This window comes from Pseudophryne corroboree, chromosome 1 (assembly GCF_028390025.1).
Source record: "Pseudophryne corroboree isolate aPseCor3 chromosome 1, aPseCor3.hap2, whole genome shotgun sequence".
In the NCBI taxonomy this organism is placed as follows: domain Eukaryota; kingdom Metazoa; phylum Chordata; class Amphibia; order Anura; family Myobatrachidae; genus Pseudophryne; species Pseudophryne corroboree.
Genome location: NC_086444.1, coordinates 279,262,192 through 279,289,526, shown reverse-complemented (window position 1 = coordinate 279,289,526; position 27,335 = coordinate 279,262,192). Strand labels below are relative to the sequence as shown.

Genomic DNA, 27,335 nt, shown 5'->3' with positions numbered 1-27,335 from the left:
TGTATATGTTGATATGGCAATTAGCAGCTAAATACCAAGATGTATATTGAAAACATTTTCAATTGCTCCAGTTGAGCAGTCTGACTCTGTATACATTTCCTTCTGTGTTAGAATAAGGTTGGTTTTTAAAGATCCTCTTAATAAGGAGCTGTCTCCAGGCAGTCTATTGTGATGTATCATTATGGGCTGATTGCAGAGTTGTACTGGTGTTTAGAAACCACTGTGCTGTAATGTACTGTCCGTTTCATTCCAAATTGCTGCTAAAATTAGAGGACTGTTACTGTTCTCACATTTTATAATTGTTGCTCTGCCATGCAGTCAAATAAAAGACAAACATACAATAGTGTTGTATTACCATACTGAGTCACCTTTTCCCAGAAAGTATGAGTAAGATACACATTACAAAGGGTAGCAGAAGAGGACTTAATTAAATTGAGTGGTAAATTTATGGTTACGTTTAGGATTTTATAATAATCTGCACTAATACATCTAGTAGAGAGCTGTAGTAAGCCTTGGAGAGTGATAAAGTGGAGAGAGATGAAGTACCAGCCAATCAGCTCCTAACTGCCATGATGTTGCATGCTGTGTGTGAAACTTGACAGTTAGGAGCCGACATAAGCCAACATAAGCTAAACAAAGGAAGAAACCTAACATTCAGAATGAATGTACCTGGGTCCTGGGCGGTGCATATCTGCAGATAGCCAAGTAAAAAGTGCAGAAAAGTCAGTGCAGATTCTGGGCAGGTATTGAGCTACGCAGAATCTGCATTGACTTTTTCTGTACTTTTTGCTTGGCTATCTGCAGATATGCACCGCCCAGGACCCAGGTACATTCATTCTGAATGTTAGGTTTATTCCATTGTTTAGCTTATGTTGGTAAGTGCATCATTCAGGGTGACTCCTCTTTTGTGTATTTGGTGTTTGTTTTTTTGTTAGTTTGCACTGTGGGCGTGGGTTTTTTGTGCAGATTTGCGTTTACTTTGCAAATTTGCTTTTGCGAATACATTTGTGTTCAACCTTGAATTAGGCCCGATGTCCGCTAGCTGCCAAGATATTAGAAAGTTACAGATGCAGACAACTGAATTGTTTGGAGTGGTTAGATTAGCTTGTCTGATATCCCAGAGAGGTCAGAGGTTGCAGATTTAATATATGCAGCAGCAGACTTTGATTTGTTCAGGTACTTTTCATTAACTGGAAATTTTAGAAAGTGAGATGTAAGACATTGCCATCTAGAGGAGGATTGGTAGATTGACGCAGTGTACTGTATACAGTAGATGTTATTTGTGCTCATTCTCTGAATGACAGTGTGTTAGTGGAGCAGAATTAAAAGGCTCTGATTCATTAGGAGCAGGGGACTGCTAATAATGATGACATGCCAGGAATTTTACAGGAAAATATCATTTGTTTTTCTCTACTCTTCAATGTGCATAAGAGATTTTCAGAGCGTTTCATTTTATACTTAATTGGTTACTGTATATTTTGTTTAGGCCCACCTACATATATGTCGCTCTGTTTACTGAAGGTTATTACAGTATACGTTTAATTTGCCAGCTGTCGGGATCCCAGAGTTCAGGATACTGACGCCGGAATGCCAACAGCTGGCAATGCTGATAGCCAGAATCCCGGCGCACAGGGTCTATTCCCACTTGTGGGTGTCCATGACACCCATAGAGTGGGAATAAAACCTGTGGCGAGCGCAGCGAGCTACCGAGCCCGCAAGGAGATTCTTTGCTTTCGCCCCGCTGCCGGCATACTGGAGGCTGGGATGCCGCTGCCGTTTTAATAACAGCCGGCATCCCAGCCGCTGGGAAATCATACTGAACCCGTTGTTACAGGCCCATTTGTCAGGCGGGCGAACTGGATACAATGAAAGTACCTCTGACTAGGGTATAGCACACGTGCACGCAGGGGGGGTTTCCGAGTACCTAGAAACCCCCCCAAGCCGCCGATCTATTGCGCATCAGTTTACCGATTTTTTTTTTTTTTTTAATACATCACCTGACTGCCGCTAGAGCTTCACATGCAGTGTGACAGGCTCGGCTGAGAGGCTGGCTTCTGCAGCTCCTTTCAGGCTGTCATCGGCAGTATAAGAGCGGGGACTGAGGGAGCAGGAGACAGTACGTCATATTAAATTATGTGGTAATCGGCGCCAGCATAAGTGTGGGGATCGGGGGGTGCGGGTGCCAGTATTTCATATTAAACTATGCGGTAATCAGCACCAGCATGAGTGCGAGGACGGGGGGTGCGGGTGCCGGTTTTCATAATAAATGATGTATGGGGGGGATGGTTGTAGTTCATCAGCCTATGTGGGGGAGGGGGGGTGGTCATGGTGCATCAGTTTGTGTGGAGGAGGAGGAGGGAGGGTGGCCTTGGTGCATGAGTCTATGTGGGGGAGGGGGGGTGGCCGTGGTGCATGAGTCTGTGTGGGGGGGGGATGGTCGCATTGGCACTGGTGTCTTTGTTGTCAGTCTGTGGAGGGGGGGGGGATGAAAGTCATGGTGCCTGAGTGCTGTCTGTCTACTAATGGGAGGTGTTGGTCATGGTGCCTGTGCTATCAGTCTATGTCTAAGTATACACTAGGACGACATCCCAAATGATATGTCCTCCGCGACGGGAGCTGGCATCAGCAAGTGTATTCACACTTACCGATGCCAACTGCGGCAAACAACGGTAAGGGGAAGGGAGGCCATGCTACATTCGGCCATGTTTAATCTGGTTAGACTTTTTTTCAGTGGTCTGTAACCAATTATTTGGAAACCCCCCTTTCAAAATCCTGCGTTTGCCACTGTATAGACATATCCTGACAGTGTGGTATATGCAGAACTAGATGACAGTATGCATTATTTTGTTGGGGTTTGCAGGTGGATGGCTCCATCTTGAATAGATTGCAAATATAAGGAAGTACTAATTAGTATAGTATGAACTATGGGCCTGATCTAGACCTGATCGCTATTATCGAATGACTGCGCATGCATATACACCGCAGTGCACAGGTGCGTCGCCAAACAGTGTCAGGATGGTGTGAAAATTTCGATCGCAAGGTGATTGACAGGAAGAGGACATTTGTGGGTGGTAACTGACTGTTTTCAGGGAGTGTCAGGAAAAACACAAGCGATCCCAAGCGTTTTCTGGGAGGGTATGTGACGTCAGCTCCCGCCCCGATCAGCCTGTTTGTATCACACTGTAGGAGTAAGTCTTGGGCTACGCACAGAGGGGGTAATTCCAAGTTGATCGCAGCAGGACATTTTTTAGCAGTTGGGCAAAGCCATGTGCACTGCAGGGGGCAGATATAACATGTGCAGAGAGAGTTCGATTTGGGTGGGTTATTTTGTTTCTGTGCAGGGTAAATACTGGCTGCTTTATTTTTACACTGCAATTTAGATTGCAGATTGGACACACCACACCCAAATCTAACTCTCTCTGCACATGTTATATCTGCCTCCCCTGCACTGCACATGGTTTTGCCCAACTGCTAACAAAATTCCTGCTGCGATCGACTCAGAATTACCCCCAGACTGCACAGACTGGAAAAATCATTAGATGGTGAGTGAGTTATTTTTTATTATTATTATTATTATTATCCTTTATTTATATGGGCCACAAGGGTTCCGCAGCGCCCAATTACAGAGTACATATGCACATAATCAAAACAGGAAAACAGTGACTTACAGTTGAAGACAATATAGGACAAGTACAGGGTAACTAAGCATATCTACACCAGTAAACAACATAGAGATAAGTTCCAGGTGGCCAAAAAACTGCGGGATCTGGGCAGTTGAGGATTATTAAAGTAAGAAAAGTATAAGCACATGAGGGAAGAGGGCCCTACTCGTGAGAGCTTACATTCTAAGGGGAGGGGTAGACAGACAGGGGTGACACAGATGGGGTACATAGAGAGCGTGGAACAGAGGGTTAGGATGAGATTTGGCTGGGTTTGGTAAAGAAATGGGTCTTAAGAGCCCGTTTGAAGTTTTGTAGAGAGGTGGAGAGTCTGGGGGAGAGGTAAAGAATTCCAGAGAAAGGGAGCAGCACGTGAAAAATCTTGGAGATAGGAGTGGGAGGAAGTAATCCGTAGGCAGGAGAGTCGGCGTGCATTAGCAGAGCGAAGAGGACGGGTGGGAGTGTAAAGGGTGATAAGGTCAGAGATGTAAACGGGAGAGGAGTGGGTGAGTGCTTTGTAAGTGAGTGTGAGAAGTTTGAATTGGATTCTGAAAGGGAAGGGAAGCCAGTGAAGGGTCTGTAGGAGAGGGGAGGTGGACGTAGTGCGTTTGGTGAGGAAAATGAGCCGGGCAGCAGCATTGAGGATAGATTGGAGTGGAGAGAGGTAATTGTCAGGGAAGCCAGTTAGGAGGAGATTACAGTAGTCAAGTCTGGAAATAATCATTGAATGAATAATGATCTTAGTGCAGTGGATTCCAAACTTTTTTGAATCACGGCACCCTAGAATATCAGAATTTTTTTCACGGCACCCCTAGGCCAAAAATTTCTTATTGAGAAATTTAGAAAGAAATATTACATTAAGTAGATCACGTTTATATGTCATCCTTAGGGTCAGCTGTGTGGTGAGGGACAAGATTTGCTTCTGTTTGGTCACATATTTTATGACTGGCAGCCACCAGCACTGGTTTTGCCTATTATATTGACCATGAATAATTTGAATTGGTCCTGGACCACCAACCCAGGGCACCCCTGCAAGTGTCCCGAGGCACCCCAGGGAGCCACGGCACACAGTTTGGGAACCTCTGTCTTAGTGGCATCCTGGGTGAGTAAAGGTCTGATTCTGGAAATGTTTTTGAGATGAAAATGACAGGTTTGTGAGAGGTGCTGAATGTTGCGAACGGATTTGCAGCTGTCCGCTGTCGGGCAGAATTTTTGCACGGCATACACATGCATTTGCCACTTGCACGGGGCAGGTTTTCACTCTCCCTTGGTGGCGACTATCTGATTGCAGACCTCTGCAAATTTGCAACACAGCGATCAGGTCTGAATTAGGCCCTACAAACTACAAAGCCTGCCAATATAAGCTACCTGCCTTCATGGACCAGCTTTGACCCAGTGGATGTAAAGGACACTGCTGAAATTGCTCATATTTTGCGTCCCACCACCTGTGATCTGGACCCAGCCTCAACCAAGCTTCTAATAGGTTGTATGGATATAATTGGTCCTGTCTTTGCAAAAATTGTTCAATGCTCTTTGCAGACAGGCAATTTTCCTGGACCCCTAAAGGAAGCAATTGTTAGACCGCTTCTTAAAAAACCTAATTTAGATCCCGACTGCATGACCAACTACAGACCGGTATCAAACCTTCCTTTCCTAGGAAAGGTTATTGAGAAAGTGGTTGCAAATCAACTGGAAACCCGCCTGACAACCCATGATATTTATGATCCATTTCAATCAGGATTCAGGAGAAGACATAGCACTGAAACAGCCCTGGTATGTGTGTTAAATGATCTTCTGATGGCAAAAGACAGAGGTGACTGTTCAATATTAATCCTTGTGGATCTCTCGGCAGCATTTGATACCGTGGACCATGGGCTTCTGATTGAGCGACTGATACATTTCTGTGGTCTGGATGGCACAGTCCTAAGCTGGTTCAAATCATTTCTCACAGGCAGGTCACAGAGAGTATCGTCTGGATTATACTCATCACCACCAGTGCCATTGCCATGTGGTGTCCCACAAGGTTCTATATACTATACCCCATGCTTTTTGCAGTATACATGCTCCCACTGGGCGAAATAATCAGGCGCCATGGCCTGGTCTACCACTGCTATGCAGATGATACACAACTGTACTTGTCCTTTGCTCCGGGCACTGATAACCCAATAGCAACCCTAAATGGCTGTCTAGCTGAGCTACAGGAGTGGATGAGCGCCAGTCGGCTGCGACTGAACCTGGATAAAACAGAGGTCCTTATGATACGACCGCAACATCAAAGGACAAGACTGCAGCATAGCCAACCAACTGGACTTACACTCGGGGATTCAGAATTACAGACCAGTGATCGTGTGCGGAATCTTGGCGTTGTCCTGGATGGTGGCTTGACACTTAAACATCAAATATCAGCCACAATCAAATCCTCATCCTTTCACCTGAGGAACATAGCCAGAATCAAGCACTTAATTCCCTCAGATGATATGCCAAAAGTCATACATGCATTTGTATCATCTCGATTAGACTACTGTAATGCCCTCTACCTTGGTCTACCAGCAAAAGAATTGCAACGCTTACAGCTGGTGCAAAACACAGCTGCCAGGCTGTTAACCGACCAGCCTCGTTCTAGCCACATAACACCCATCCTCTACTCCCTTCACTGGCTGCCTGTAAGATGGCGAATCATCTTCAAGATTGGCTTACTGAGTTTCAAAGCATTACATGACCAAGGCCCAAGGTACCTGAAACAGCTTCTGACCCCATACTGCCCCACTCGATTACTGCGATTTGTAGATGAATGACTTTTAGCAGTACCTAGAATCTACCGTAATTCATCTGGGGGTCGAGCTTTTAGTCATGCGGCTTCCGACTCTATGGAACTCACTTCCCCGCACAGTGCGAGAGGCCCCAACTATAGAATCCTTCAAAAGTAGACTCAAGACTTTCCTGTTTACTCAAGCATTTCCATAGTGTCCCTTTTAGTATCTTCATGCTTCTGTATTTTATGAAAATGTACTTCATTATTTTCTGTACTATATTATGCTATGTATCTGTTAAGTGCCTTGAGTCCTATTGGAGAAAGAGCGCTATATAAATAAAATTATTATTATTATCTGTATATCTGTACCTGGCACATGGGTGGAGGATGCTTGACCTTGCCCCCTTTTTCTCTACCTGTAATAAGCTCCCAGTAATTAGCAGTAAGTGCTATAAGTTAGGGGGTATATCTCAACAACAGGTTACAGTGACCTCTCACTCTTATGCCTACCTACAGATTCAATGATGAAACAGATACTCATGGTTATGTCGATGCATCTGGGCATGCTCACTGCATTTCCCCACTCACCTTTCAGACTGGTTACATCAAGTTTGCTTTGTCATTTGATAATGGCCTGAGCTTCTCCTCATCTGGAACATGGCTAGCAGGTGAGTCCCTGTATATCTTCCCATGGCAGGTACACTTTTTAGGTTCGATGCGTCTGAACTACAAATGATTCTGCATTCTCTCAGCATGCACAGTGGGAATTCATGTAAGGTATGCTAAGCAGGTAGGTGTACACTCAGGTCTGCACCAGCCACACTACGTGAGCTCTTATCCGGCACACCATATTCATGAAGTTATTGCTGCTTTTCTGTTATACACACACATGAGTGTTTCTTCTATTGTCACTGTGAGGAGCATTGATAAATAATGTAATAAATGCTTATAGTAGTATATTTATACCAAATGCTGAAACATCCATGCGGATTCCTACTCGCCTTGTGTAAGTACAGATATGACTAACACCAATTTATACTATGCCACATTATATATTACCCCCCCAATGTTTTGCATTTGTAATTAAAAATACAACAAAACTTTAAGGTAACGTATGATTAATACAGGGTAATCAGTATGGGGTACTTTGTGCTGTTCTTAATCATACACACATTTTACTAATAAATTCTGATATAAACGCTAAGGGGCATATTTATTACAATCCGCGTTTTTAACGTGGATGTGATAAATATTTTCAAGCCACATAATGAGTAAATGAATATTTTCACCCAAATGCACTAAAATCCTTTTGCCAGGAGACAGGATAAGAACCTTCAGTGGCAAAGAGCTGGAAGCAGTGTAACAGTGTAAGGACTGGATGCATTAAAATCCATCACCGCCCCTCGGCGCCCATGTACTAACATATGCGATTAACATCTCAATGCGGTGCAAGAGACCCCCTGTGAAACCTGTGATAAGGTCTGTAGGATCCGTCTGTGGGGTCTGTCACATCCAGTGGTGCAAGTAGAAAAAATGTCTTCTAGATACTGTGTGCGCGCGCGCCAAAATGGGGCATGGCCAATGAAAATGGGGGCGTGATACACATATGTGGGGGCCAGATACACATATGACCCCAATAGTGCCACATACACGTTGCCCCACAGTGCTAGATATACAGTGCCCCACGGGATCCGGTTTCTAGGTTGACAGGACTTAGGTCGAAAGTGTCTAGGTCGACATGATTTCTAGGTCCACAGGGACTCTAGGTCGACATGTACTAGGTCGACATGACAAAAGGTCGACATGAGTTTTTGACATATTTTTTTAAATTTTTTGAACTTTTTCATACTTTACGATCCACATGGACTACAATTGGGAACAGTAACCTGTGCCGATCACAGCAGTAGCAGAGCGAGGCACCGTGCCCGAAGCATGGAGAACCAAGCAAGCCATGCGAGGGTATACGGTGCACTAATTGGGGTTCCCCGTCACTGTACGAAGAAAACAACACCATTTTTTTTTTACTCACGTCGACCTTTTTTCATGTCGACCTAGTACATGTCAACCTAGAGTCCCCGTAGACCTAGAAACCATGTCGACCTACTTACTGTCGACCAGTGACAGATACACAAATGCCCTCAGTGTCAGATATACATTGCCCCACAGTGCCAGATACACAAATGCCCACACAGTGCCAGATACACAAATGCCCCCACAGTGCCAGATGCACAAATGCCCCAGTGTCAGATACACATTGCCCAAGTGTCAGATATACACTGCCCCACAGTGCCAGAGACACAAATGCCCCCACAGTGCCAGATACACATATGCGCCCACAGTGCCAGATATACATTGCCCCAAAGTGCCCCCATTAACCCCCCCCCCGCTCACCGCTGCCTCAGTGCGTTGCTGCTATGTGAGGGTAGGAGAGAGCAGCGCAGCGCCTCTCCTCTCCTGCCCCTCAATGCTCGTATAGTCCGGTATCCGGCGGCGTGTATCTCAAATGAGGCGCCGAATCATTAGCCAATCAGAGCTCGCGGACTGGCAGCCAATCAGGAGCCGCGGCTGCCGGTCCGCGAGCTCTGATTGGCTAGCAAACTGGTACCTTATTGAGATTTACCCCGCAGCTGCCGGAGACCAGACATCACAGAGAATTGAGGGGCAGGAGAGGCGCTGCACTGCACTCTTCTCCCCTCACACAGCAGCCAGCGGGATGCAGGTACAGTGTACCGGCTGGGAATTTCTTACCGGTACCGCCCCATGCCGCCATACCAACGTTTGCTGAGAGCCCCATGGCTCCTCATCCTCCCCAGTGCAGCTGGCAGCAGAAATGGCTATGCTGCAGGGTGAAGGAGCTGGGGATCGAGGAGCGGCACCTAGACACAGGTGAGGGGGGCGGGGCGGTGGGTGCGGCGTTCGTTGTGGGTGCGGCATTGGGTGGCGGGTGCGAAAGAAGCCCATAGGCTTCTATAGGGTATCGTCATCAAAAGACGGCGATACCATTGGCAGCGAAAACCTGGTGGCCGGGTCTTAGTACATATGAAAATGCGGTAAAACCCCCGAAAATGGGGGGTTTTACTGCATTTTCCCTTTGGTACATCCCACCTTATTGCTGTTACACTGCTTCCGTGCTCGTATGCCTGGCAGCCAATGCACATGCGCAGTCGCCAGCTGGCACATCTTTCACCTGGCTCCCTCTCCTGAATCGTTTGCAAATTAGTATCCCATCTGGAGATGGTGTTATCCTATCATAGCAAAATCTCCTCCATACCCTAACATTTTCATCACTACCATACCTCTGATCAGATCAGCCTATATTTAACTAACTTCAGTTTATAAATCTTTTCACACCAAGCACTTCTAACATAACGTCTTCAGATGATGTTATTAGAGGCTTTGGGGCCTAATTCAGACCTGACCGCAGGTCCACTGCAGCATGCAGATTCGTTATTATCGTGAATCTGCGGATTCGAAAAATCCGTTCTGTGCATATCGTAGAGCAGGCCTTGCGATCTCACTCACACTTTCCCTCTGCTGCTGACTGATTGACAGGCAGTGGTGTTGAGGGAGTGGAGGGGAGGCCTGAGTTCCCAGAAATGGGGGGTGTGCTCAGCTGACCATCTGCGTAAAACATCAGTGGTCACGAAGTTGGATCCCAGCTTGCGACGTCGGTCACAGTGCTGGGATCGCAGCTACATGCAGGAGGCGTCTCTTCCACTGAGACATTTCCTGCATGCTCCTCCTAGAGATCGGACAGAAATATAATGCTGCATGTGTTTCTCCTACTCCTCTGCCATTCCTGACAGAGATCACTAGGTACAGGTAAGATTTATTTCTATTTATTTTGTGTTATAAACATCTATGGGGGTCATTCCGAGTTGTTCGCTCGCAAGCTGCTTTTAGCAGCTTTGCACACGCTAAGCCGCCGCCTACTGGGAGTGAATCTTAGCTTATCAAAATTGCAAACGAAAGATTTGCAATATTGCGAAAAGACTTCTCTGTGCAGTTTCTGAGTAGCTCGAGACTTACTCTGCCAGTGCGATCAGTTCAGTGCTTGTCGTTCCTGGTTTGACGTCACAAACACACCCAGCGTTCGCCCAGACACTCCTCCGTTTCTCCAGCCACTCCCGCGTTTTTCCCAGAAACAATAGTGTTTTTTCGCACACACCCATAAAACGCCCTGTCTCCGCCCAGAAACACCCACTTCCTGTCAATCACACTACGATCACCAGAACGAAGAAAAACCTCGTAATGCCGTGAGTAAAATACCTAACTGCATAGCAAATTTACTTGGCGCAGTCGCACTGCGGACATTGCGCATGCGCATTAGCGACTAATCGCTCCATTGCGAGAAAAAAATAACGAGCGAACAACTCAGAATGACCCCCTATGTTCGATTTTTCTTGTATATTATCATACCACAATCACATTTAAAATGTGAATTGTTTTAACTATGCCCCAAAGCACCTAATGAAAGAGGTAATAAGCAGTGAGTTCTGCTTATCAAACAAGTAACAGGATCCTGTACACAGTCTAACTGAGGATTTCCTAAAATAATTAATAACAACAATTCAAATGGGAAGACAGTGTATATTGCAAATGACTAAATTACAATATTGGTAATATTACACACATCATTGTTTCTTTTAATTTTGTTTGGTCCCAGTTCATCACAGCAAAGCATCAGCGAATGAAAAGAGTGTTTTGATTGACTCCAGAAAATGGCAGTACTATGCAACCCAAGGGTACAATGGAACTCTCACCATGACCTGGGACCCAACAATTCTCTCAGCTGATCATGTCCGTATAGAAGTCTGGGGCTATAATGAAACAGGTAAGATCAAAATACATAACTGTAACTCTGATATTTATCTGGCAGGTTTGTGGGCTCAGCACTTTGTGACTCTTATTGAAGTGAGTTTCCTGTTTTTCACTGAATAAACAGATTTTAGCAATGATGCATCGTTACTATGTTTTGTTGTGCATTCATTTTCTTTATTTTGCAGGAACTTCTTGTTTGAGCATGTTAGAGCAGAGAAGTCCATTAAAAAGGTTTATTTTAGATTTCAGATGATTTGAAATTGTTAGTTTATGAAGAAAAGCTTTTTTGTTTTTATTCAATATTTTGTCAACTAAAGCTTATTTATCAAAAATCATTCAAGACGGATGTTACATGTCTCTCTCAAACTGCCAACTTGATAGCTTGAAGTAATTAACAAAAAACACTAATAAATAAAGGAAATTAATAAAACTGCCCTGCAACAGTTTACAATCAGTAAAAAGGACTACCGAATCAGTATTAACGGATATCACAAGCATAGGGTCCATCTGTTGCAAGGCTGGTGACTCTAGATAAGTGGAGAGAGGGGAGGCTGATTGAGCCCTCCCAGTGCTTACAGCCTTGTGGTATAACTCTTCAAAATGTCCTAAAATTTGAAAGTATAAGCAATGAAAGATGGTGAACCCAGGATGGGCAAATTTGGTGGTATACATATAATGGACGCAAGATCTTATTAAAAAAAAAATGTTTATTAAAAGACTTCTGTTGAGAATTGTACTGTGATTTGCCCATTGAAGTCTTCACTGTTAACCTATCATTTTGCAAGATTAGGTAGGAAAAACAATAACCACTTCTATTAAAAACAAACCCCATGATCTTTCCATAGACCCAGCCGGTTTCTCTTACAATAAAAAGTTCTTTGTGACCCTCTCTGGAGATGGAAGTAATGGTTTGGGTGCAGGATAGAACACGTAGCCCCAGGTGGAGCATAGGCAATGACTATTGCAAGGAAATGCCATATTCTACAAATTCAATGGGTCGGATGTAATAAAATGCCTTGTACGTTATTACCCCTTTAAAAAACATCCAAGATCGTCCGGCATCTCGCACCTCCGGTGATCTCAGCCATCATTACATCCGGCCCAATGAATTGTTGTTTTTTTTTTGCAGCTATTCCAAACTTTATGCTTTGTGTGTGTTCTTTCCATTAGTTTTTATTGGCATTTCAAAAAATGTCAGGACTCATATCATATAATAAATTATGATTTCTAAAAGTAACCATCATGTATGTTATTTTTTACACTTAATATTAAGCTCATATCATACATAGGGGGAGATTCAAATGTTTGAAAAGTCGGTTGGGTGTCTTTTTTCACCCTGTCTATTAGATAGGAAAAAACAGACTCCCAACTGACTTTTCAAACATTTGAATCTCCCCCATAGAATATAAATATCAAAACGTGTGAGAGAATAAGAAGAGATAGAAGATAAGAGAAATGACCAAGAAAAAATAAAGGAGGTGAAAAGTGAATAGCGGGTATACCGGGTCACATTCCATTTAAACCTGTAGACGGGTTTTTCCAGACTTGAGATATAACTGTTGTAATTAATATGTGGCCTAGTATATAACTTTCATTTTTGTTTAAGCCCAATGGATAAATATAGAGTAATACCACTCGAGGAGAAACTGGCACATTTACTTTTATGACCTTTGAAGCCAATTCAAATACTATTTCCATAATCCTTAGATGTAAGGACACCAAAAAATATGAAAGAAGTCTCCCATTTTCGTGCAATTCCTCCAACAAAATTTTGATTGTGTAGGCCATATTTTATGCATTTTTACTGGAGTAAGACATAAACGATGTAGTATCTTTTATATTGTATCTCTGCATTAAGACAATTTATGAGCCGCTGTATAATTGGATTCCCATGTTTGGAATGAGAAGGACTTCTTTAAGTCCTTTTCCCATTGAATTTGATATTTATATTTACCATCTACATCAACACTCAAGCAATATGTGTAGCACATTCTAATATTTCCTTTGGAATTCCCCTTCATTATTCTTTTCAAGTGATCAGTTGAAAATTATTCCAAAGGCCGATGAGTTTGTAGAACATTAACGTTACAGTTTGCTATATTGGAAAAAATTAAGTAGACAAATTTAAACACACAATGCCGCACTACACAACCAACTAGTGCGCCTGTTTTGTGAAAGATAAATCAGATTTATGTTAACTGAGCCTTGCTCATATGTGTTTTCCAGGGGTTCCATACAGTGAGTCCTGGCAAGCTCAGTGGACCTACCTCTACACTCTAAACGTGACTCATCCCAACAATGGCAGCTATTCCTTCGAGCCAGTTCCTGCTCAATCTCCATTTGATCAGTGGGATGTAGGAATGTTAAGGATCATTGCAAGTAACCAGAGCGAAGGAGAGAGGTACAATAGTGTGCAAACATATTTATAACTGCTACAGATTTGACTGCATATTAAACATATTGTATGTTATAACTATTTATTTATTGTAATATTATGGCAAGATTTGCACTATGGACTCTTGGAAAAGCAGGTCGCCCCTTGCATCCTTCCCCCTTCCTAGCAAAATGGGTAAAATATATGGCTTGATTATGCCATTCTCAGATACCTGAGACCATATAATTATGTGGATTGCCCCACCACCCCCATAGAGGCCACCAATATCTCTCCTTTTAGAAATCTCAAGAGGGGGGCCTAGAAAATGCAGGCAAGTCAGATTTGAACACTCAGCACTCAATTATGCCAATATTTTCACATGCAAATTAGTGTTTAAAATCTAGGCATTGACCTGTATAAATGTAATATTACTCGGGTGATCAAGCACATCACAGATGAGCTCAGGGGGTGGCTTCATCTGACTCTTTCTTACCTCGGAAGGGCAAATCTGATCAAAATGATTGCATTTACTAGATTACTTTTTTTGCTACAAGTCTTTCCCCTTTTTCTCACCCAGAGGGATGCAATACGGATTAATACACAATTCCGCTCTTATATTTGTTATGGGAGGCGGCCCTTCATCAGCCTGCTAAAGTTCTGTCAAACTAAATCAAACGGTGGCATCAGTTTCCCAGATATCGTATTCTACAGTCATTCATTTCAGCTGCGATATTGGAAGGGATTTGTTTGGCAACACTTCCCTTGAATATCAATTTTTAGATAATTTGGCATGCCTTTGCACATATACATGGCCAGGATTTATCCTTTAACCACCAAGATAACCCTCTTTTTGAAACACAAGAAAAACGTCATACTACAGTATGTGACACTGATTTTTCTTAATGCCCACCACTCCCTTCAACTTCCCTTTTGCTGGAATCTGGCTACCTACCCCTTCACCATATGGAGGGCGAGCAGAATAAACTCTCTAATTTGGTGAGTTTTGATCAGAGATGTGTGTACAAGGTAGGCAGAGGAGGCACTGCATCACCTGTCATAGACCAGTATACTCCAGAGTTTTGACTGTAAAAATGATTAGAATAAAACAAAGATATTTATAATATCATCTTTTGTATTTTTTTATATAATTTTTATCTTGAAAACTCTGGAGTATGACAGAAGAGGCTCTGCCTCACCAGACCGCATGTCACTAACCCAACTTTAAATGGTGCTTTAAACTATCTACAGAACAGGAAGTATTTTTAAACATGTATTGTAAACACCTTGTTTTACATTATGAGCCATTTAATGCCATTTAATGTAATGAACTATTGCTTTTCTTTATGTTATGACTTCAATGGACGATTATCGATCGACTTTTACTGTTAATATTGTATACTTGATATACAACTTATTATTTGTTATGTCTTGCTTCAGTAAAAACAAATTGGAAAAAAAATCTAGGCATGTTTTGTGTTTTCCTAAAGGGCTGCTACAGAGTGGCATGTAAAGTGGGCCTTAGATGGAGCAAATGCCTGTGTGGAGTTAACATTAAAGAAGGAAGCATCACTTTTTAGAGGATTTTTAAAACTGATTAGCCTTTATTTGCATAGTGCCTTTCCTTTACACAGATCTTTTAAGAGAATGTTTAATCGTTGATGTCAGTCTCCGCCTCAGTGGAGTTTACAGTTAAAATGATCAAAATTGAACCCATGACCTCAGCACTGTGAGGCAGCAATGCCACCCACTGTGCCACCAGGCATGCAATGTGTTTTACGTATACTGTGTACTCTTCGTGTACACCCTATGTTGGTTTATTTACTGAAAATGTCATCCTTTTTTCTCTTAGAGGATGGGGCTTATGCAGGGGCGTCAGAACGTTTTTAGGTTGGGGGGGGCAAGATATAGTCTCATTTTGGCGCCCCTAAATTGCTGAATCGCTAAAGGCCAGATCCACCTGAAATACACTGAGAAGGCCAGATCCACACTAAGGGGGTCATTCAGATCTGATCGCTGCTGTATGTTTTCACACAGTGGGCAATCAGGTATTAACGGCGCAGTGGCGTTGGACAGCAACAAAGGGTGTCACTGGTCATCGAGGGGATGATGCGAAAAATCTGTTGGCACGGGCGTTTGCAAGGTGATTGACAGGAAGTGGCAGTTTGTGGGTGGAAACTGACCGTTTACTGGGAGTGTCCGGAAAACCGCAGGTGTGCCCAAGCGTTTTCAGGGAGGGTGTCTGGTGTCGGCTCCGGCCCGATCAGCCTGATGTGATCGCACTATAGGAGTAAGTCGTAGGCTGCGCAGAGACTGCACAAAGTGGATTTTAGTGGATTTTAGCAGCTCGGCGTACACATGCAGTCGAACACTTGCACGGCAAATATACACTACCCCTGGAGGTGGCGACTATTTGAACACAGAACAGCAAAATAAGCAGCTCAGCTCTCCCATGCAATTCTAGTTTCCCACCATGTGCCCAATGTAGCAGGGAGAGTAGGTCAAGCACTAGCAGTGACCAGTGCAGTGCTGGCGTCATGGTGACTGATAGTAGTGGCCATGGGAGTTACAGGGAGGGTGAAGGCAGGGACATAGACGGGGAGTTACAGGGAGGGTGAGGGCATGGGCGCTGACAGGGAGTTAGAAGGAGCGTGAGGAGCACTGAGGGGGGAGTTACAGGGAGGGTGAGGGCAGAGATGCTGACGGGGCGTTACATGGCGCGTGAGGCAGGGACACTGATGGGTAGTTACATGGTGGGTGAGGGCAGGGACACAGACGGGGAGTTACAGGGAGGGTGAGGGCATGGGTGCTGACAGGGAGTTCGAAGGAGCATGAGGAGCACTGAGGGTCGAGTTACAGGAAGGATGAGGACTGGGACGCTGAGGGGAGAGTTACAGGGAGGGTGAGAGTAGGGATGCTGAGGGGGGAGTTAGAAGGAGGATGAGTGCACACTGAGGGGGGAGCTACATGGAGGGTGAGGGCAGGGATGCTGACGGGGAGTTACAGGGAGGGTGAGGGCATGGGTGCTGATGGGGTGTTAAAGGGAGGGTCAAGGCAGGGGCACTGAGGGGGGAGTTACAGGGAGGGTAAGGGCAGGGGCACCGAGGATGGACTTACAGGGAGTGAGGGAAGGGGCATATAAAAATAGCTTTATTAGAACAAATGAAATACTCTAAATCCAAGTGTGGATTAAACATTCACATACACATTATAACATACGGAGAGCCACTACCCCCCCCCCCCCCCCCAACTGCTGATTACCATATATTTGGAGTGTAAGTAGCGCCTCCTCTTTTCTTTAGGAAGAGGCAGCAGCCTGTCACACATGGGATTCTGTCTGTGTGCTACGGCTATCACTTTGATTTAGAGCAGCCCACTGGGGAGGCGGAGCTCGGGACTCGGAGAGTACCTAGAGCTGCCTGAGATAGTGTGGTCTTCCTGGGCGGGTGAGCGGCACATCTCTTCATGCCGCCATCGCCACTGCTGCTCTGCCTGTGGTAAGTGAGACAGGCTCTGGCAGCAGCGGCAGCAACAGGCAGAACTGTGCGGCTCCCTCAGTAAGGAGGCAGAGAGGGGGGAGCTGCTTTTCATGAGGCATTTCTCAGCAAGGAGGTGTGACAGGGAGATAGAAAGTGTCAGGGAAATAGTGGCTTACAAAAAGACATTGGGTGACAGAAAAATAGTGGGTGACGGTGAGGGAGACAGGGCGATACTAGGTGATGGAGACACTGGGTGAAAGGTAGAGAGGGTGACAGGGAGAGAGAGCTACAGGGAGATAATGGGTGACATGGTGAGGGTGACAGGGGGATAGTGGGTGACATGGTGTGGGTGACAGGTGGATAGTGGGTGACATAGTGAGGGTGGCAGGTGGATAGTGGGTGACAGGGGGATAGTGGGTGACATGGTGAGGGTGACAGGGGGATAGTGGGTGACATGGTGAGGGTGACAGGTGGATAGTGGGTGACAGTGAGGGTGACAGTTGGATAGTGGGTGACATGGTGAGGGTGACAAGGGGATAGTGGGTGACATGGTGAGGGTGAGAGGTGGATAGTGGGTGACATGCTGAGGGTGACAGGGGGATAGTGGGTGACATGGTGAGGGTGACGGGGGGATAGTGGGTGACATGGTGAGGGTGACGGGGGGATAGTGGGTGACATGAGGGTGATGGGGGGATAGTGGGTGACATGGTGAGGGTGACGGGGGATAGTGGGTGACAGCGAGGGTGACAGGTGGATAGTGGGTGACATGGTGAGGGTGACAGGGGGATAGTGGGTGACATGGTGAGGGTGACAGGGGATAGTGGGTGACATGGTGAGGGTGACGGGGGATAGTGGGTGACATGAGGGTGACGGGGGGATAGTGGGTGACATGGTGAGGGTGACGGGGGGATAGTGGGTGACATGGTGAGGGTGACAGGTGGATAGTGGGTATAAGGTGGATAGTGGGTGACATGGTGAGGGTGACAGGGGTATAGTGGGTGACAGGGGGATAGTGGGTGACATTATGAGGGTGAGAGGTGGATAGTGGGTAACATGCTGAGGGTGACAGGGGAATAGTGGGTGACATGGTGAGGGTGAGAGGTGGATAGTAGGTGACATGGTGAGGGTGACAGGGGGATAGTCGGTGACATGGTGAGGGTGATGGGGGGGATAGTGGGTGACATGGTGAGGGTGACGGGGATAGTGGGTGACATGAGGGTGACGGGGTGATAGTGGGTGACATGGTGAGGGTGACGGGGGGATAGTGGGTGACATGGTGAGGGTGACAGGTGGATAGTGGGTATAAGGTGGATAGTGGGTGACATGGTGAGGGTGACAGGGGTATAGTGGGTGACAGGGGGATAGTGGGTGACATTATGAGGGTGAGAGGTGGATAGTGGGTGACATGCTGAGGGTGACAGGGGAATAGTGGGTGACATGGTGAGGGTGAGAGGTGGATAGTAGGTGACATGGTGAGGGTGACGGGGATAGTCGGTGACATGGTGAGGGTGATGGGGGGATAGTGGGTGACATGGTGAGGGTGACGGGGATAGTGGGTGACATGAGGGTGACGGGGGATAGTGGGTGACATGGTGAGGGTGACGGGGGGATAGTGGGTGACATGGTGAGGGTGACAGGGGGATAGTGGGTGACATGGTGAGGGTGATGGGGGGATAGTGGGTGACATGGTGTGGGTGACAGGTGGATAGTGGGTGACATAGTGAGGGTGGCAGGTGGATAGTGGGTGACAGGGGGATAGTGGGGTGACATGGTGAGGGTGACAGGGGGATAGTGGGTGACATGGTGAGGGTGACAGGTGGATAGTGGGTGACAGTGAGGGTGACAGTTGGATAGTGGGGTGACATGGTGAGGGTGACAAGGGGATAGTGGGTGACATGGTGAGGGTGAGAGGTGGATAGTGGGTGACATGCTGAGGGTGACAGGGGGATAGTGGGTGACATGGTGAGGGTGACGGGGGGATAGTGGGTGACATGGTGAGGGTGACGGGGGGATAGTGGGTGACATGAGGGTGATGGGGGGATAGTGGGTGACATGGTGAGGGTGACGGGGGATAGTGGGTGACAGCGAGGGTGACAGGTGGATAGTGGGTGACATGGTGAGGGTGACAGGGGGATAGTGGGTGACATGGTGAGGGTGACAGGGGATAGTGGGTGACATGGTGAGGGTGACGGGGGATAGTGGGTGACATGAGGGTGACGGGGGGATAGTGGGTGACATGGTGAGGGTGACGGGGGGATAGTGGGTGACATGGTGAGGGTGACAGGTGGATAGTGGGTATAAGGTGGATAGTGGGTGACATGGTGAGGGTGACAGGGGTATAGTGGGTGACAGGGGGATAGTGGGTGACATTATGAGGGTGAGAGGTGGATAGTGGGTAACATGCTGAGGGTGACAGGGGAATAGTGGGTGACATGGTGAGGGTGAGAGGTGGATAGTAGGTGACAAGGTGAGGGTGACAGGGGGATAGTCGGTGACATGGTGAGGGTGATGGGGGGATAGTGGGTGACATGGTGAGGGTGACGGGGATAGTGGGTGACATGAGGGTGACGGGGGATAGTGGGTGACATGGTGAGGGTGACGGGGGGATAGTGGGTGACATGGTGAGGGTGACAGGGGGATAGTGGGTGACATGGTGAGGGTGATGGGGGGATAGTGGGTGACATGGTGAGGGTGACGGGGATAGTGGGTGAAATGAGGGTGACGGGGATAGTGGGTGACATGAGGGTGACGGGGGATAGTGGGTGACATGGTGAGGGTGACGGGGGGGATAGTGGGTGACATGGTGAGGGTGACGGGGCGATAGTGGGTGACATGGTGAGGGTGACAGGTGGATAGTGGGTGACATAGTGAGGGTGACAGGTGGATAGTGAGTGACATGGTGAGGGTGACAGGGGGATAGTGAATGATAGGGCACAGCCAGCCTCCTAACCCCCCCCCCCCCACTGCACGGTGACAGGGGCAGGGGATGCCTCCCAGCAGCACTGACAGCCTCCTCCCCCACCCCCCCTTTCACAGAGCACAGAGGATGCCTCCAGTGGCACAGCCAGCCTCCTCTACCCCTAGTCACAGGGGATGCTTCCAGCGGCGTCTGAGGCAGCTTCCTCCCCCTCCCCCGCTGTCACAGGGGATGATGCCTCCAGCCGCCTCTTCCCTCTCTCCCCCACGCTGTCCCCGGGGATGCCTCCAGCCGCTCAGTCCACAGCCAGCCTCCTCACCCTCTCCGTTCCCGCTCACCTGTCCGGCTCCAGGCTCAGTAGATCCGCCATCGGCTGCATCCATCGCGCGCGGAGAGATCCCCTCCTCCCTCAAGCTGACGGCCGGGATGCTCGCACCTTGCAGAGCAGAACTCAAGGAGGCGGAGCTCCTCTGGCTGCAGGGATGCTGCTGCTGCTGTGTGACTAGCAGCGCAGCTATAACAAACAAAAAAATGCCTGAAAATGACGGGGGAGGGGTCCGCACTGGGCGCGGGACGGTCACGTTCACTGCACGGAGCGGAGGATGTAATGTGCGGTCTTTCACCTGACCGCACATCGCTCCTCCTCTATCCTGATCGGCGCCTCTCTATCTTTGGGGGGGGGGCGAGCTGCCCCCTTGCCCCCCCAGTTCCGACGCCTCTGGGCTTATGTAATAGACTGTAAGATGCAGACTCTGGTGAGATTCCATATTTTTAAAGAGGCAATCATTTAATAGGCAAAACCATCTTAAATGATTGCTACTTTAAAAATAAAGACAGACTCATCAGAATCACGCCTGTGCCTTCATCTCGCTGGCTATTACACAAGTCCCAATGTCCCCAAAATGCACAACTACTGTATAATAGCAACTGTAATAGCAGCAGAGGCGTCGGAACTGGGGGGGCAAGGGGGCAGCTCGCCCCCCCCCCAAAGATAGAGAGGCGCCGATCAGGATAGAGGAGGAGCGGAGGAGCGATTTGCGGTCAGGTGAAAGACCGCACATTACATCCTCCGCTCCGTGCAGTGAACGTGACCGTCCCGCGCCCAGTGCGGACCCCTCCCCCGTCATTTTCAGGCATTTTTTTGTTTGTTATAGCTGCCGCTGCGCTGCTAGTCACACAGCAGCAGCAGCAGCAGCAGCAGCATCCCTGCAGCCAGAGGAGCTCCGCCTCCTTGAGTTCTGCTCTGCGAGGTGCGAGCATCCCGGCCGTCAGCTTGAGGGAGGAGGGGATCTCTCCGCGCGCGATGGATGCAGCCGATGGCGGATCTACTGAGCCTGGAGCCGAACAGGTGAGCGGGAACGGAGAGGGTGAGGAGGCTGGCTGTGGACTGAGCGGCTGGAGGCATCCCCGGGGACAGCGTGGGGGAGAGAGGGAAGAGGCGGCTGGAGGCATCTTCCCCTGTGACAGCGGGGGAGGGGGAGGAAGCTGCCTCAGACGCCGCTGGAAGCATCCCCTGTGACTAGGGGTAGAGGAGGCTGGCTGTGCCACTGGAGGCATCCTCTGTGCTCTGTGAAAGGGGGGGTGGGGGAGGAGGCTGTCAGTGCTGCTGGGAGGCATCCCCTGCCCCTGTCACCGTGCAGTGTGGGGGGGGGGGGGGGGGGGTTAGGAGGCTGGCTGTGCCCTATCATTCACTATCCCCCTGTCACCCTCACCATGTCACTCACTATCCACCTGTCACCCTCACTATGTCACCCACTATCCACCTGTCACCCTCACCATGTCACCCACTATCGCCCTGTCACCCTCACCATGTCACCCACTATCCCCCCGTCACCCTCACCATGTCACCCACTATCCCCCCCGTCACCCTCACCATGTCACCCACTATCCCCCGTCACCCTCATGTCACCCACTATCCCCGTCACCCTCATTTCACCCACTATCCCCGTCACCCTCACCATGTCACCCACTATCCCCCCATCACCCTCACCATGTCACCCACTATCCCCCTGTCACCCTCACCATGTCACCCACTATCCCCCCGTCACCCTCACCATGTCACCCACTATCCCCCGTCACCCTCATGTCACCCACTATCCCCGTCACCCTCACCATGTCACCCACTATCCCCCCATCACCCTCACCATGTCACCGACTATCCCCCTGTCACCCTCACCATGTCACCTACTATCCACCTCTCACCCTCACCATGTCACCCACTATTCCCCTGTCACCCTCAGCATGTCACCCACTATCCACCTCTCACCCTCATAATGTCACCCACTATCCCCCTGTCACCCACTATACCCCTGTCACCCTCACCATGTCACCCACTATCCACCTTATACCCACTATCCACCTGTCACCCTCACCATGTCACCCACTATCCCCCCGTCACCCTCACCATGTCACCCACTATCACCCCGTCACCCTCATGTCACCCACTATCCCCGTCACCCTCACCATGTCACCCACTATCCCCCCCATCACCCTCACCATGTCACCGACTATCCCCCTGTCACCCTCACCATGTCACCTACTATCCACCTCTCACCCTCACCATGTCACCCACTATTCCCCTGTCACCCTCAGCATGTTACCCACTATCCACCTCTCACCCTCATAATGTCACCCACTATCCCCCTGTCACCCACTATACCCCTGTCACCCTCACCATGTCACCCACTATCCACCTTATACCCACTATCCACCTGTCACCCTCACCATGTCACCCACTATCCCCCCGTCACCCTCACCATGTCACCCACTATCCCCCCGTCACCCTCATGTCACCCACTATCCCCCGTCACCCTCACCATGTCACCCACTATCCCCTGTCACCCTCACCATGTCACCCACTATCCCCCTGTCACCCTCACCATGTCACCCACTATCCACCTGTCACCCTCGCTGTCACCCACTATCCCCCGTCACCCTCACCATGTCACCCACTATCCCCCCATCACCCTCATGTCACCCACTATCCCCCCGTCACCCTCACCATGTCACCCACTATCCCCCCGTCACCCTCACCATGTCACCCACTATCCCCCTGTCACCCTCAGCATGTCACCCACTATCCACCTCTCACCCTCACCATGTCACCCACTATCCCCTTGTCACCCTCACCATGTCACCCACTATCCAACTGTCACCCACTATCCACCTGTCACCCTCACCATGTCACCCACTATCCCCCTGTCACCCTCACCATGTCACCCACTATCCCCCTGTCACCCACTATCCACCTGCCACCCTCACTATGTCACCCACTATCCACCTGTCACCCACACCATGTCACCCACTATCCACCTGTCACCCTCACCATGTCACCCACTATCCCCCTGTCACCCTCACCATGTCACCCATTATCTCCCTGTAGCTCTCTCTCCCTGTCACCCTCTCTACCTTTCACCCAGTGTCTCCATCACCTAGTATCTCCCTGTCTCCCTCACCGTCACCCACTATTTTTCTGTCACCCAATGTCTTTTTGTAAGCCACTATTTCCCTGACACTTTCTATCTCCCTGTCACACCTCCTTGCTTAGAAATGCCTCATGAAAAGCAGCTCCCCCCTCTCTGCCTCCTTACTGAGGGAGCCGCACAGTTCTGCCTGTTGCTGCCGCTGCTGCCAGAGCCTGTCTCACTTACCACAGGCAGAGCAGCAGTGGCGATGGCGGCATGAAGAGATGTGCCGCTCACCCGCCCAGGAAGACCACACTATCTCAGGCAGCTCTAGGTACTCTCCGAGTCCCGAGCTCCGCCTCCCCAGTGGGCTGCTCTAAATCAAAGTGATAGCCGTAGCACACAGACAGAATCCCATGTGTGACAGGCTGCTGCCTCTTCCTAAAGAAAAGAGGAGGCGCTACTTACACTCCAAATATATGGTAATCAGCAGTTGGGGGGGGGGGGGGTAGTGGCTCTCCGTATGTTATAATGTGTATGTGAATGTTTAATCCACACTTGGATTTAGAGTATTTCATTTGTTCTAATAAAGCTATTTTTATATGCCCCTTCCCTCACTCCCTGTAAGTCCATCCTCGGTGCCCCTGCCCTTACCCTCCCTGTAACTCCCCCCTCAGTGCCCCTGCCTTGACCCTCCCTTTAACACCCCATCAGCACCCATGCCCTCACCCTCCCTGTAACTCCCCGTCAGCATCCCTGCCCTCACCCTCCATGTAGCTCCCCCCTCAGTGTGCACTCATCCTCCTTCTAACTCCCCCCTCAGCATCCCTACTCTCACCCTCCCTGTAACTCTCCCCTCAGCGTCCCAGTCCTCATCCTTCCTGTAACTCGACCCTCAGTGCTCCTCATGCTCCTTCGAACTCCCTGTCAGCACCCATGCCCTCACCCTCCCTGTAACTCCCCGTCTGTGTCCCTGCCCTCACCCACCATGTAACTACCCATCAGTGTCCCTGCCTCACCCGCCATGTAATGCCCCGTCAGCATCTCTGCCCTCACCCTCCCTGTAACTCCCCCCTCAGTGCTCCTCACGCTCCTTCTAACTCCCTGTCAGCGCCCATGCCCTCACCCTCCCTGTAACTCCCCGTCTATGTCCCTGCCTTCACCCTCCCTGTAACTCCCATGGCCACTACTATCAGTCACCATGACGCCAGCACTGCACTGGTCACTGCTAGTGCTTGACCTACTCTCCCTGCTACATTGGGCACATGGTGGGAAACTAGAATTGCATGGGAGAGCTGAGCTGCTTATTTTGCTGTTCTGTGTTCAAATAGTCGCCACCTCCAGGGGTAGTGTATATTTGCCGTGCAAGTGTTCGACTGCATGTGTACGCCGAGCTGCTAAAATCCACTAAAATCCACTTTGTGCAGTCTCTGCGCAGCCTACGACTTACTCCTATAGTGCGATCACATCAGGCTGATCGGGCCGGAGCTGACACCAGACACCCTCCCTGAAAACGCTTGGGCACACCTGCGGTTTTCCGGACACTCCCAGTAAACGGTCAGTTTCCACCCACAAACTGCCACTTCCTGTCAATCACCTTGCAAACGCCCGTGCCAACAGATTTTTCGCATCATCCCCTCGATGACCAGCGACACCCTTTGTTGCTGTCCAACGCCACTGCGCCGTTAATACCTGATTGCCCACTGTGTGAAAACATACAGCAGCGATCAGATCTGAATGACCCCCTTAGTGTGGATCTGGCCTTCTCAGTGTATTTCAGGTGGATCTGGCCTTTAGCGATTCAGCAATTTAGGGGCGCCAAAATGAGACTATATTAGAGATGAGCGGGTTCGGTTTCTCTGAATCCGAACCCGCACGAACTTCATGTTTTTTTTCACGGGTCCGAGCGACTCGGATCTTCCCGCCTTGCTCGGTTAACCCGAGCGCGCCCGAACGTCATCATGACGCTGTCGGATTCTCGCGAGACTCGGATTCTATATAAGGAGCCGCGCGTCGCCGCCATTTTCACACGTGCATTGAGATTGATAGGGAGAGGACGTGGCTGGCGTCCTCTCCATTTAGATTAGGAGAGAGAGAGAGAGATTGACCTGAGGCTGATACTGTAGAAGAGAGTGCAGAGTTTAGTGACTGACCACAGTGACCACCAGCAGTGCAGTTGTTTTATTTAATATATCCGTTCTCTGCCTGAAAAAAACGGTACACACAGTGACTCAGTCACATACCATATCTGTGTGCACTGCTCAGCCCAGTGTGCTGCATGCCTGCATCATCTATGTATATATTATATATCTGACTGTGCTCAGCTCACACAGCTTATAATTGTGGGGGAGACTGGGGAGCACTGCAGTGCCAGTTATAGGTTATAGCAGGAGCCAGGAGTACAAGACAGTCACATACCATATCTGTGTGCACTGCTCAGCCCAGTGTGCTGCATCATCTATGTATATATTATATATCTGACTGTGCTCAGCTCACACAGCTTATAATTGTGGGGGAGACTGGGGAGCACTGCAGTGCCAGTTATAGGTTATAGCAGGAGCCAGGAGTACATATTATATTAAAATTAAACAGTGCACACTTTTGCTGCAGGAGTGCCACTGCCAGTGTGACTGACCAGTGACCTGACCACACTGACCACCAGTATAGTTAGTAGTATACTATATTGTGATTGCCTGAAAAAGTTAAACACTCGTCGTGTGACTTCACTTGTGTGGTGTTTTTTTTTTTATTCTATAAAAAACTCATTCTGCTGACAGACAGTGTCCAGCAGGTCCGTCATTATATAATATATATACCTGTCCGGCTGCAGTAGTGATATATATATATTTTTTATATCATTATTTATCATCCAGTCGCAGCAGACACAGTACGGTAGTTCACGGCTGTAGCTACCTCTGTGTCGGCACTCGGCAGTCCATCCATAATTGTATACCACCTACCCGTGGTTTTTTTTTCTTTCTTCTTTATACATACATACTACTACATCTCTTTATCAACCAGTCTATATTAGCAGCAGACACAGTACAGTACGGTAGTTCACGGCTGTGGCTACCTCTGTGTCGGCACTCGGCAGTCCGTCCATAATTGTATACCACCTAACCGTGGTTTTTTTTTCTTTCTTCTTTATACATACATACTACGACATCTCTTTATCAACCAGTCTATATTAGCAGCAGACACAGTACAGTACGGTAGTTCACGGCTGTGGCTACCTCTGTGTCGGCACTCGGCAGTCCGTCCATAATTGTATACCACCTAACCGTGGTTTTTTTTTCTTTCTTCTTCATACATACATACTACGACATCTCTTTATCAACCAGTCTATATTAGCAGCAGACACAGTACAGTACGGTAGTTCACGGCTGTGGCTACCTCTGTGTCGGCACTCGGCAGTCCGTCCATAATTGTATACCACCTAACCGTGGTTTTTTTTTCTTTCTTCTTTATACATACATACTACGACATCTCTTTATCAACCAGTCTATATTAGCAGCAGACACAGTACAGTACGGTAGTTCACGGCTGTGGCTACCTCTGTGTCGGCACTCGGCAGTCCGTCCATAATTGTATACCACCTAACCGTGGTTTTTTTTTCTTTCTTCTTCATACATACATACTACGACATCTCTTTATCAACCAGTCTATATTAGCAGCAGACACAGTACAGTACGGTAGTTCACTGCTGTGGCTACCTCTGTGTCGGCACTCGGCAGTCCGTCCATAATTGTATACCACCTACCCGTGGTTTTTTTTTCTTTCTTCTTTATACATACATACTACTACATCTCTTTATCAACCAGTCTATATTAGCAGCAGACACAGTACAGTACGGTAGTTCACGGCTGTGGCTACCTCTGTGTCGGCACTCGGCAGTCCGTCCATAATTGTATACCACCTAACCGTGGTTTTTT

The 27,335-nt window shown here is 48.3% G+C and overlaps 1 protein-coding gene across 1 annotated transcript in view; it reads left to right on the top strand.

Moving 5' to 3' along the window:
* Positions 1 to 27,335, top strand: part of SUSD2 (sushi domain containing 2) — a 384,956-nt gene that overhangs the window by 54,106 nt on the left and 303,515 nt on the right. Inside the window, exons 3-5 of the mRNA XM_063964306.1 lie at positions 6,928 to 7,079; positions 11,078 to 11,245; positions 13,459 to 13,633. Coding sequence (XP_063820376.1) covers positions 6,928 to 7,079; positions 11,078 to 11,245; positions 13,459 to 13,633 — 495 coding nt within the window. The remainder of the gene's footprint in view (positions 1 to 6,927; positions 7,080 to 11,077; positions 11,246 to 13,458; positions 13,634 to 27,335) is intronic.